The sequence below is a fragment of the Lepisosteus oculatus genome, chromosome 12, assembly GCF_040954835.1.
Source record: "Lepisosteus oculatus isolate fLepOcu1 chromosome 12, fLepOcu1.hap2, whole genome shotgun sequence".
NCBI lineage: Eukaryota > Metazoa > Chordata > Actinopteri > Semionotiformes > Lepisosteidae > Lepisosteus > Lepisosteus oculatus.
This window is the reverse complement of record NC_090707.1, coordinates 26,144,235-26,156,984: the sequence shown is the minus strand read 5'-3', so window position 1 is coordinate 26,156,984 and position 12,750 is coordinate 26,144,235. Positions and strand designations below refer to the sequence as shown.

The 12,750-nt window shown below is 36.6% G+C and overlaps 1 protein-coding gene across 6 annotated transcripts in view; it reads right to left on the bottom strand.

Annotated features, from left to right (window-relative positions):
• Positions 1-12,750, bottom strand: part of dip2a (disco-interacting protein 2 homolog A) — a 269,946-nt gene that overhangs the window by 158,164 nt on the left and 99,032 nt on the right. For 5 of the 6 annotated variants that reach the window (XR_001479789.2, XM_015359260.2, XM_006636662.3 and 2 more), the window contains exon 3: positions 99-218. The exons of the other annotated variant lie outside the window; for it this stretch is intronic. Coding sequence is in view for 4 of the 5 variants with exons in the window: in XM_015359260.2 (XP_015214746.1) it covers positions 99-218 (120 nt within the window). In the remaining variant the exon portion in view is untranslated. The remainder of the gene's footprint in view (positions 1-98; positions 219-12,750) is intronic. 6 annotated transcript variants of the gene reach the window in all.

The following is a 12,750-nucleotide window of genomic DNA, read 5'->3' as shown; positions in this document are numbered from 1 at the left end:
CTTCAAATACAGTTTTAAATTTCCCATTCTGTAAGTATCCTACATTATAATGTGTTCCACCAGTTCCCCATCAACAAGAACACACAGGGATTCCATACCAGATCGAAAGCGCTCATCCCGTGAATTGTTGGAACGTGATTTATGCTGTTTAGAGACAGCAGGAAGGGGCTGAGTAGACACCTGGACTCTGTTTTCAATCTGAAGTGATGGATCTACACCTGCAAGAAACAGATGAACAACATGGACTTCCCATTAAAATTGTTTTAAGTTTTCCAGTGTCCAGGCTCCCTCAAAAAATATGTACACGGACAAAGCAGAACTTAAAAGGGGTAGTTTTAACATAAATTATATCAAGATATTCAATGTAAGTCATTTTGGATCCTGCCAGTAATCTTGAAGATTTCTGCAGTTTCTGAACAGATAGTGATGAAGTGCCAATTTATAGGATTAATAGAAATGTTTTGTGAGCAGGTTTGAGTGACAGAATGATACTGGGAGAAGAGATAAGCACTCAAAATGAAAAAAACAAATGAAATAAAAATATTCACCTGCCAAGCAAGGAAAATAATTCTTTAAGGACACTAATGTTTGCAGGTTTTATCTTAATTTATCTTTACTTTATATTTATTTACCAATGCATAACTTCTATCCAGGTAATTTCAATCAAATTAACCGAATAATTTCCAGTTCTGAAACTGTCACATCCCAAGCTCAATCACTGTTCAAGACAAAAAAAACTTTTAAAGATATCTTTAGCTTAAATCTAAACTAAAGTGTTTCACAATTGAATCAGGAGCATTTTATATCTGTAACTTGCCATACAACTTCAAATGGGTCAGGGAAATCTAGTTCAGAAACTTTAGATTACATTGGATAATATTAAGCATGGTGAATAAATAAAAGGAACCAGAAAATGGGAATCCCATAGAGTGCAAATGAGAAAATAAGACACAAAGCAAAAACATCAAGTTTTGCATGGTAATATTGGTAAGATAAAAATTATCTACCAGAATAATGAGAGGCTGTCAGACACTGCTTAGCATAAGCACTATGTTAAACCTAAAGACACCACTCTTTTTGGGCAATCTGTGAATAATTCACTTTTTTTAAAAAAAAATTGGAAGATCAAAAGGGTATTCTATACATGTTCTAGTGCATGCAGCTCTTAAATTTACATTCTTATTGTCTTACAGTGTCCATACAGATTCAATTAGCTAAAGGAACATAAAGATGCACACTAAACATCCAGATGGATGCTGCACATTGGTGGTGGTGGAGGGGAGTCCCCATTACCAGTAAAGCGCTTTGAGTGGAGTTTCCAGAAAAGCGCTATATAAGTATAAGCAATAATTATTAATTATTATTATTAAACACAGATAACAGTTATAACCATTAACTCACATGTACAATAATAAAGCCCAGATTTATAGCAAACTAATTAAAATATTAGATACATGCAGATGCAGCCATTCAAAATGCACGGTAAAGCCCCATTCTGTGTGAAATTATCTGCAAAACAGTGTGGCATACAGCAGAACTAAAGGGAAATTTTAGTAGCTCAGCATAAAAATAAGAGGAGCATAACGTCTCTGAACGTCACAAATGATATTAATTTAGGAACATAAAAATATGATGTAAACTGTATATAACTAGTATTGGTGGTTTAAATAAAAAATACACACCAGAATTCCATTTTCTTCCTTAACATTTTAAGCATAAAGGTCTTTTATTCCGTTACATACTGTGGTTATTTTGAAAAACTTTTTATGTGCTCCTTCTGACGATTTTAAGTTTATATACTTCATAAAAAGTTATAATATTTTAACCATTTCTATGAATATTTGCACTCGTTATTGCAGTAAAAAAATGCATACTTTTTTCAAATTTGAATCATAGGGAATATAATATAGAATCGAGTATCTAAAGAAATTAATAATGATATAATTATATTCATATAGCTCAAATTATCACAGTAGTACACTTTCTTTGTAAATATCTGCATCAATTTGACTCATTCACCCGCGATTACTCGGAAACTTTTTGCCTGCCCTGTTCAGTTATAGCTCAAGTTGTCAAACGGGGTGTTGGTGTAATGGCTTAGGCCTGACTTGAATGCTAGAGGTAAGGGGTTCGGACCCAGCTCTAGCCATGTGTTTTCTTTTAACAAATAAACATTTCTTTGAAAAACTAAAATAGTAAATATTATCGACACTATATTGAATTTGTTGGTATTTCTAAATATCACAACACGTTCAGAGTTAAGTGAGTTGCGCTCGTTGTCGCAGTAAAAAACCTCATACTTTTTAGAATCCGCTAAATAGGGAACATAATATGGAATCACTTACCTTAAGAAATTAATAACGATTTTCAAGGACTAAATATATGCATTTATAAAGCTAGTAGTATTACTGTGATCCACTTTCTTTGTTAACACATTGTATTTTTAATTTGACTCATTCATGCATGATGAAGTATTATGTATACTATATTAACATGTTTTTGTATGTATATTATAACATATTCAATGTTAAGTTAAAATAAAATGAAATAAAAATGTGAATTAGCAAAGTGAATACTGTCCAACCGGTGTAATTCAAAACACTTTATTCAGTGGGGCAATTTAATAGACTCCCCAAGCCTTGAAACGAAATTGCATATATTGTAATTAGTATCGAGAATAACAAAGTGGAATTAAAAGTACCACTGAAGCTTTAATAATGTGTCTGGTCATTATTAACAGTATTATTTTAATAATAATAATAATTCCAAGCTTCTTATATCTTTTTCAGAGTCATTTTTTTCTTTGGTTTTCATAAGTTCTGCTTATAAAATACCTATTTATGAGACACCATGTTTCAGATGTCAATAATTTTGTGAACAAATGACACAGAGCCTGCAACCTACTAGATTAAAGATCGTGATTTGTGAAAAAATTCACAGGTTTTATTTAAACACTATCTAGTACCCAGATGCATTTTTAGAAACTTTAGTTTGAATAAAGCGAATCACAGGTGCAAGTGACTTCATAACGCGAGAAGACATTATGCTGTATTTTTTATGCATCAGTTGAAGCCATCTGAAGTCTCTCAAAAACATAAAAATGTACATAATATTGTGTGGCCCGATGGGCAACCGATTCTTTTAATTTTATGAAAATCAAACAATAACATGTGTGCCTCAATTAGATATTGCATGGTTTTAAAACCCATAAAAACAGGTTTAGTTAAAAACAAGAAATCCATTAAAAACAGGTGATTTTTCTTCCTCGTGATCATCTTAAAATCTTTGTGTAAGCTGTAAGTTTTTTTTAATTTTTAATTAAACATCTTAAACACTTTAATTTTGTAAACACAACATGCATTTTGTTCAGATATATAATAATAATAAACTTGATTTTATATAGCGCCTTTAAAGTTGGCTTCTCAATGCGCTTTACAGGATGTAAGCAATAAAAACAATAAAAAGAAGAACACACAAGATAAAACACAATTACAATATATAGAGGAGACCGTGGATGGTGGTACTAAGAAAAGAAGAGGGGTGAAGAATGGAACTAGTTAAGTAATGGCTTTTCTGAAGATGAGGGTTTTGAGTCTGGATTTGAAGGAGTTTAGAAAAGGTGACTCTCTGATATCCTTGGGGAGAGAGCACCAGAGCTTGGGGGCATAACAGGAGAAGGCCCTGTCACCATACAATGTAGACGGGCTTCGGGGACAGTAAGGAGAGCAGAATTAGAAGAGCGAAGGTTGCGAGGTGGGGAGTAGGGCGATAATAGTTCAGACAGGTACTGAGGTGCCAAGTCATGCAGAGCCTTGCCCAAGCCTCATGAGCATGAGGATTTTAAAGTCTACACAGAATTTCACCAGAAGCCAGTGCAAGGACTCCAGGATAGAAGTAATGTGAAAATTTGCACTAGACCTGGTCAGGATTCTGGCTGCTGAATTTTGGACATACTGCAGTTTGTTCAGAGTAGATTTAGATACCCCAGCGAGTAGAGCATTACAGTAGGCAATTCGAGAGAACACAAATGTGTTGATCAGCTTTTCAACCACAGTTAGTGATAGCATAGGGCATAGTCTAGGGTTACAGGATTGGCTTTATGAAGTTGATGGGGGGTGATGGGGGGAAATTTTGAGTCATCCAAATTTTTATGTCAGAGATGCAATTAGATAGAATAGAGACAGCCACATCAGTGTCAGGTTTGGTATGGATGTATATTTGACTATTGTCAGCGTAAAAATGAAATCGATATTACAATCACATTCTCCTATCTTCCCGTGGTGTGAAACGAATTAGAAGGTGACTGAGAAAACAGTGCACTGCCCACTAAGAAAGAAAACACAACGTTTCGGCCGTGGAGAAGAAGGCGGCTCCACAGCCGAAACGTTGTGTTTTCATTCTTCTCTTTTCAGCGTGGAATAAACCTATTACTTGTTCATTTGCAGCCTACGCATGCTAACGCAGCTACCCACCTGCACTAATAAGAAAAACATACGTGCTCTATACTGTTATACTGTACAGTGTATTAAAACTCTCTATGGTCACTACATTGCCCAATAAACCTCTTTCTTACAATTTCACGGGGGCAAGGTCACGTAGCTGATTCACAGCTGGATACAATTTTATCATGCAAAAATTCAGATATTTGTCAACATATTTATTACAAGTATCCATCTCAGTAATCTCACTGTGTTAGTCTTACTGTACACCCCAATGCTCACTCAATGTTCACACTCCCGTTTCCCGCATTGTCACGTCGCACCAGGGGGGAAGGAAAAGTGCCCGCGGTAATTTTTTTTTCCAATGACAAAGTCGATTAAAACTCATTTAAAGGGGGTCTCGTGTTAACTCTGCTTAACAGAGCCGCTTGTAAGAGCAAGGTGACTTTCTGCTATCTAAACCATTTTTTACTACTCTTAAAGTCACGCAATGTTGGAGTTAGACAGGAACACGTCATTGTATCTTATTTTTGATTTCATTTTCTAATAATAAATATAAGGCTACCGGCAATCAAATATCCTGTTCTTTCTTAACACTAATTTTCCCATACTGTAGTTTTAAAACTTGAACAAAGATGTGCAACATGCAAACAGCGTGATGTTGTATAGTTTTAAAGCCACTACAGTACAGCTTGTGGGAAATATATTTATTTGTACTGCATCCAAGCTTAACTCGTTCAGAGCACCCGACAAACTCCAAGTTAAGAGGAATGTCAAAATATCTCCGAAATAATCACAAGTGCATGAGTTGATGGATTCGATAATAACAGAGAAATCATAACAATAACCATGCAACCGAACTGAAAGAAGGACACTTAAATCAACATGAAGAGAAGACTGTATTTGAATCAGTTAAAAACACTTTTTATGCACGAAAAACGTTTTTCTGATGTTTTAAATTTTCTCTATTTTTAAGATTCTGTTATTAATGTTAATGTTGAGATATAGATGATACTGTTTTGTACAGAAATTTAAGACTGTAACGAATTATTTTGGCTGGCAGTAGACAGTTTTTTAGTATAATAGTTGAACCCCCTATAACTGAGCGTACTTTATTGCTGACTGCCGCAGCTGCGTGACTAACGGCAACCTTTAGTTTCACTTCTCTGTTAATTACACAGAGAAGCTAAACAATTTTGTTGGACCTTTTCTTAGTTTAGTTTGCAGACTGAGTCTAGCAATCTTGTTCTAAGACTGCTCTTTCTGTCTTTCTCACCGTTAATCAATGTTCAGAAGATTAACAAAGTTCCTTTGTTTCTTTTTTAAATACCTGACAAGTGCTGTTACTTCATGTACTGTATGTGGTCACAAACTGAATTTTTGTTTTCTCTCTCCAAGACATTGTTTTATTTTTTAAAATGTATGGAACGGGTACGTGCAGCTGCTCTATTTGCTATTCACTGTTATGTTGCATTATACTACAATTCAGCCACTGTGTTACCGTATTACAACTAAAAAAAACACCATGAATAATGTTAAGATACGCACTTGGAATGTAAAAGGGGTGAATAGCGTAGTTAAAAGGAAAAAGATTCTGAACATCCTGAAACGAGATAGGATTCAAATAGCATTTTTACAGGAAACTCACTTGAATGATCTGGAACATAAAAAACTTAAAAGGGAATGGGTAGGTCAAGTTTATTACTCATCATTCTTCACCAAAAAATGAGGCGCGGTTATTCTCATTCATAAGAATCTCCCATTTACAGTCAGCTCAATTTATGTGGATAATGAAGGTAGGGTGGTAATAGTTAAAGGATTACTATATGGGGAAGAAGTGGTGATAGGATGTATATATGCCCCTAATGAACAAGACAAATATTTTTTTATTGATGTGTTTGGACAACTCACTATTATGGATTGCAACAATATTATCCTTGCAGGAGACTTTAATTTTTCTTTCTCTCCTAGGTTAGATAAGATGCCATCTGCTAATGTACCATCATCTAAAATCTCCAAAGTAGTGACAAATTTATGCAGCGAAATAGATGTTATTGATATATGGAGATTCTTCAACCCAACTGCTAGGGGCTTCACATTTTACTCCTCACCACATCAAACAGCTTCTCGTATTGACCACATCCTCCTATCCAGCCATATGGCCCATCTAGTAACAAGATATAGGTATTGATCCAATTACTATATCAGATCATGCTGCTGTGACAATAAGTATGTCCTCTCCATGACCAGTGGAGCGCTCTCTTGTATGGAGACTAAATCCATTTAATCTGCTGGATGATGAATTCAGAAAGTTCCTTAATGAACAAACAAAGCTATATTTACAGTGCAATGACATTGAAGAAACCAATCCTAGGGCAGTATGGGAGGCTTATAAAGCTTATATGAGAGTTATGATAATTTCTTATACCAGTAAAAAGAAAAAGGAACGAATTTCTTTGCAATTAGCACTTGAGAAAAACATTTCAAAATTCGAAGAAGAGTTTTACACTGCTAAATCTGAGAAAATTCTAATAGAAATTAAAGAAGCTAGGTCACAACTTAATAACCTAGTGACAAAAAAGGCTGAAAGCGATGTTCTATATGCAAGACAGCGTCTTTTTGAAAAGGGCAATAAACCAAACCGCCTCCTTGCAAGTTTGGCGAGGATGGCACCATCCAAAAATTTCATTTCTGCCATTAAAGATGAGAATGGCCAGCAGACACTGGAAAATAAGAAAATAAATGGCATCTTTAAGAATTTTTTTGAGAAGCTATATAGCTCAGAAACAGATAGAAAACTGCTTTTTTAAAAGGCACAGACATTCCTCAAGTCAGTGATACACAGAAAGAACTTCTAAATAAACCTGTCTCCAGTAAAGAGATTAAAACAGCTATCATATCACTACACTCAGGAAAGACACCAGGACCAGATGGCTACCCTGTAGAATTTTTTTAAATAATGAAGGATCAGATCTGTGACATTTATCTCAAGGCCATCGATAAATCTATTAAAGGAATCTTCTCTACCAGAATCTATGAATATTGCCAACATAACAGTTATTCACAAAAAAGGAAAAGATCCTAAACTATGTAGCTCATAAAGACCCATGAGTTTACTAAATGTTGATATAAAAGTGATAGCTAAAATACTGGCAACACACTTAGACAGAATAATGACTAGAATTATAGATCCAAACCAGACATGGTTTATTAAAGGAAGAAACTCACTTAATAATACCAGGAGATTGTTTAACATAATGCACCATCTTGACCAGCTATAGGTTTCAAGCCTTTTTGTGTCGATGGATGCAGAGAAAGCCTTTGATAGAGTGGAGTGGGAATATATGTTTGATGTTATGAGGAGATTTAATCTAGGTTAAGACTTTATCAAATGGACTAAGCTATTATATAGTGCACCTAAAGACACAATACAAACTAACAGTTTCATCTCACCCCCATTCAGGCTGCATAGGGGCACACAGCAAGGGTGCCCCTTGTCACCCTTGCTATGCGCTATAGCAATTGAGCCATTGGCTATATATATAAAATGTAATTCAAACATCAAGGGGGTCCAACTGGGGGGAAGACATCGCAAAATTATGCTGTATGCTGATGATGTTATAATGACAGTAACGGACCCTGTTCACTCCCTACCTGAAATTATTACTGGTATAAAAATGTTCTCAACCATATCAGGCTATAAGGTAAATTTCAGTAAATCTGAGATTATGCTTTTAAGGAACATGGAAAAAGGAGAACCAGCCTATATTAAACCATTTCACTGGAATCCTAAGGGTATCAAATACCTTGGGATTCAGGTGCCCCCCAAAATCTGTATTCTGTAAATATAAGACCTCTCCTGATACACTTAAAGGACAACATGAACCTGTGGACAAATTTACCAATATATATCCTGGGCAGAATTAACCTGGTAAAGATGATAATATTACCTAAACTTCTCTATCCTCTATCTATGATATTCACTCCCATGACTAAAGCTGACATAAAGGATCTGAATAAAGCAATATCAACATTTGTATTGACAGGAAAAAAATCAAAAATGAAATATAAGACTTTGCAGTTACCCAGGGATAACGGTGGATGTGCATTGCCAAATCTGAAATACTATACCTGGGCAATACAAGCAAGAATCTTCCAGCAGTGGATTCATGCACCACCAGACTCCACCTGGGTGGATATGGAGGCTGAACACAGTAAACAAGCCTCTCTTGTAAACCTCTTAGGCAGGAAAATGACTAATGTACCCCCACTAGCTAAAAAGAACCATTTAATACTAAATGTACTGAAAACATGGAGCAAGATAACTAAATTCTTTAGTTATTATCCCTCTCTTTATATGCTATCTTCACTTGTGGGTAACCCGGACCTACCTCCTGAAAAGACAGGCTCCCACTTTACTAATTGGCAAACAGCAGGAATACATAGAATTTTTTACTTATTTGAAGGGGGTATTTAAATCATTTGAGTGTCTTCAAGCACAATATAATATACCAACAAGAGACTTCTTTAAATATCTTCAGATCAGGCATTATGTGAGTACCAAGAATGGTGGTCTTGATTTATTCAGCAGCTCGAGCAAAATCTTTCTAAAGAACGGGAACTCAAAGAAATTTCTATCCAAGTTTTACACTTTCTTGTATAAGCATGAGGTAGACTTACAAAACTTTTTACTGACAATCTGGAGCCAGGAACTGAGGTGCTGTATAGATGATAACACGTGGAAAACTATTCTTTCATTGCCTTCAACAATCTCCATCTGTAACCGGTATAAAGAGATGCAGTACAGTTTGTTACATTGAGCATATATATCTCTACAGATCTATAGCAAATTTAGCACAGGCACATCACCTAACTGCCTTAAATGTAAAAAAGAATGTTTTTTTTACTGCGATAACAAGCGGAAGGATTCATAGAAAAGGTTAAAACATTATAACTTTTTATAAAGTACATAAACTTAATACAGTCAGATATCCAATATAGTCAGAAGGAGCACGTAAAACCTTTTCCAAAATAACCACAGTAAGTAACCAAATGAAAGACTTTGATGCTTAAAATGTTAATGAAGAATGTGGAATACTGTTGTGTATTTTTATTTAAACTACCACTACCAGCCATATATAGTTTGATAATAAGACAGTATTTATATTCCTAAATTAATTCAACATATTGATAAGCTACTCTCTAGTCACTGGCAATTGTAACACATTACTGTAATCTTATTTATTGTAATTCTTTATTTAACTTAAAAAATTATGTGAATAAATCCTTAATCACAAAACCATCACTGACAATAATTCATCCAGATACACACAATCTTCCCAGAAACAACCTCCCAGTTAGTCTTTGGACTGCACAGTACTATACAGTACATTATATGTTCAGCACGTTCACAACAAGCTATAATAAGAAACTTTTTATATATCCAACAGAGTAATTTTGTTTTTATAAAATAGATCTACTTTTTAATTAATTTAATATTTAACATACTGTAATACACAGTTTAAAACTTATAAAAATCTAAACAGTATACAATTTACATTCTATAATTGGAAAAAGAGTCTATCAAGGGGCTCAGCATCGACCAGGATTCAAAACCTTGAGTGCTTCCTTACGCCACATTAAGCATTCACTGAGCTACCTGGTGGATGTACAAAATACTGCAATCCATTTTTTTTAAATGGGTGTTTTATGGTGCGCTAGGGCATGCGTGCTACAAAGTGCTGCAGTATCAGACAAGCTTTCTGAAAGGCTGGATCTGTACTAAGTTGACCCAGGAAGTTCATAACACAATTAGATAAATTCTACCTTTTCACAGATGCATATAACAGAAATATTAGGAGCCATTTCTATTTTTAGATAACAGAACTGAACATACTGTATATCTATGTTCAGTCATTATCCATGTCTTGGCATTTACAGTGCTCTTATGTGCAAACATAGCACGATTAGATCACAGTTTTGTTTTTTTTGTTTGTGTTTCTCATCAATCCTTGGTGTAGAATACAGCGTGAGGGCACATGTTGAAGTCTGAATACACAGATATTATTGTCGTCATATTTCTCCCAGCTGAAATCACATCTTCTGCATTATCCAATGGAATTACCCAGGACATGTTTGCTTGTCCAGCTCTGTAAAGTTGCCCCCCGCAAACAGCACAAAGAATGAAACCCACTGCATTTGTTAGTGCTGCGTTTGTGCCAGTTTGTGCCATTGAAAGTAGAGTTTGTGCTGCTTTCATTACCGAGATATAGTGCCTTATTTTTTCTGGTAATCAAGTGACTGTCTACAAGGGAGTTTACAGGTACCAACACAATTGGTCCCTTTTATTAGTGGATGTGATGAAAACAACAGGTGCAATTCTGAACACTTTACCATGAATTAAACAAAAGGCACATAAGGTTTTCTTGTTCTGTGAATCACAGGGGAAGCACAGAGAACCCAAAAGGACCAGAAACAGAAAGTGTCCCAGAGGGGTGGTGGTTGGACACAGGAAAAGGTGCACTGGCAGCTGTGGTGAAAGAAGTGCAGTTGTGATTGGGCACAAGGAAAGGCGTGCCAGCAGCTGCACGAGACTGGAATGATGCAGTGGTCGGGCATGAGTGTGAGGTGAGCTGGTGTGTACACAACCTGGGGCTTGAGAGTCAAGTGCCAGACGGGCTATGTATGTGTTTAATGAGGGACAGTGTGTTGAGTCTTAGCACGGAGTGAGGTGCAAAGGAGACCCGGAAGGTAGTTAGCGTGTGAGACCCAGCCTGGTAGTGTCAGATGAGAGTGCCAGCAGCTGGAGGTGGGCCTGTATGTCTGAAGCTAACTGGTCACTGGAGGACCAGTACCAATCATGAAAGGAGTAAGACTGAGCGGGCAGTAGGCTCCATTTTGGTGGCTGTGAGCAAGGAGGCTCAGTATGAAGGTCTCTGAGTCCTCACCAAGCAGGACCGTGGAAGGGATGTGGTGGAGACTGGGCACTTCGCTTGCAGATTTCCATGCCCAGAGAGTTTGCACTGTACATGACAACACATGTCCAGGCTACCCCGAGGAAGGGGCCAGTGTCAGCACTGCTCTCGGAGGAGTGTGTGGTCAAGTGCAGAAACGTTTTCCCAGCAGGCTAAAAGATGCATGTCTGGTGCATTGGACACACCTTTCCCAGGTGGTGGCCCCTACCCCCAGTTTCACAGGTTCACCACCTGTCTCTTCTGGGAATGGCACCAAGCAAGCAAAAAATGCAGAATGCAAAAGTACGGCAGATGTGGAGGCCTCCAAGTAAGACTGAAACATTGTGACTTTCAACCTTCAGAACGAACAGATCAAGATTGATTTATCAGGACTGCTGTGTACTTTGTTTCACAGAGACGTGGCTCACCCCAGACTCACCTGATTCTGCCATCCAGCACAACAGTTTTCTACATATTATATGTATCTTACTGAATCCTCTGGCAAGGGAAAAGGAAGTAGCAGTTCTATTTCACTGATCAATGTTCCCCAGACCTGGAATACCTGTTGGTGAATTGCTGCCCCTTCTACCAACCGAGATAGAAGTTTTCTTCAGGCATCATGACAGTAGTTTACATACCAGCTGAAGCAGAGATCAAATGAGTACTCAACAAATTATATAATGTAATCAGCAAACATGAAACTACATGCCCTGACACTATATTCAGACTATATTCCACTAGAAGTGCTTAAACTTTCAATCACTATTACATGACCATCAAGTATGCCTCTCATCTGCATTTTGATCACCAGATCACCTGTCTGTGTTACTCCATCCTGTTTACAAGCAATTGAAGCGTGAAGAACTGGTAGTGACAATGATACATTGCTGTCTAAGGAGACAGAAGGACTGCTACAAGACTGCTTTCAGTCTGTGGACTGGGCTATGTTTCAAGACATTTCATCCAATCTGAATGAGTATTCAACAGTTATTACAGGCTGTTTGAAATGTGCGGATGGCTGTGTATCTATGAAAATAATCTGGGTTTTTCCTAACCAGAAACCATGGATTAATTGTGTAATTCATTCCATGCAGAGGACCCCATGTAGAGCTTTTAAATGTGGAGACTGATAATTATCCAAGAAAACTTGGTACAACCTTCAGAAAGCCATTTAAAGTACTAAAAAAACTATACTAGAAAAATCTGGAATTGCAATCTTACTTCTTAGATGTTCAGCATATGTGGAAAGGATTATTGGCCATTACGGACTTGAAAGTGAATTTGAATGGAAGCACCGTTACTAATACCTCTCTCCCAGATGAACATAATGACTTTTACGCTGATTTTGAACAAGCAAA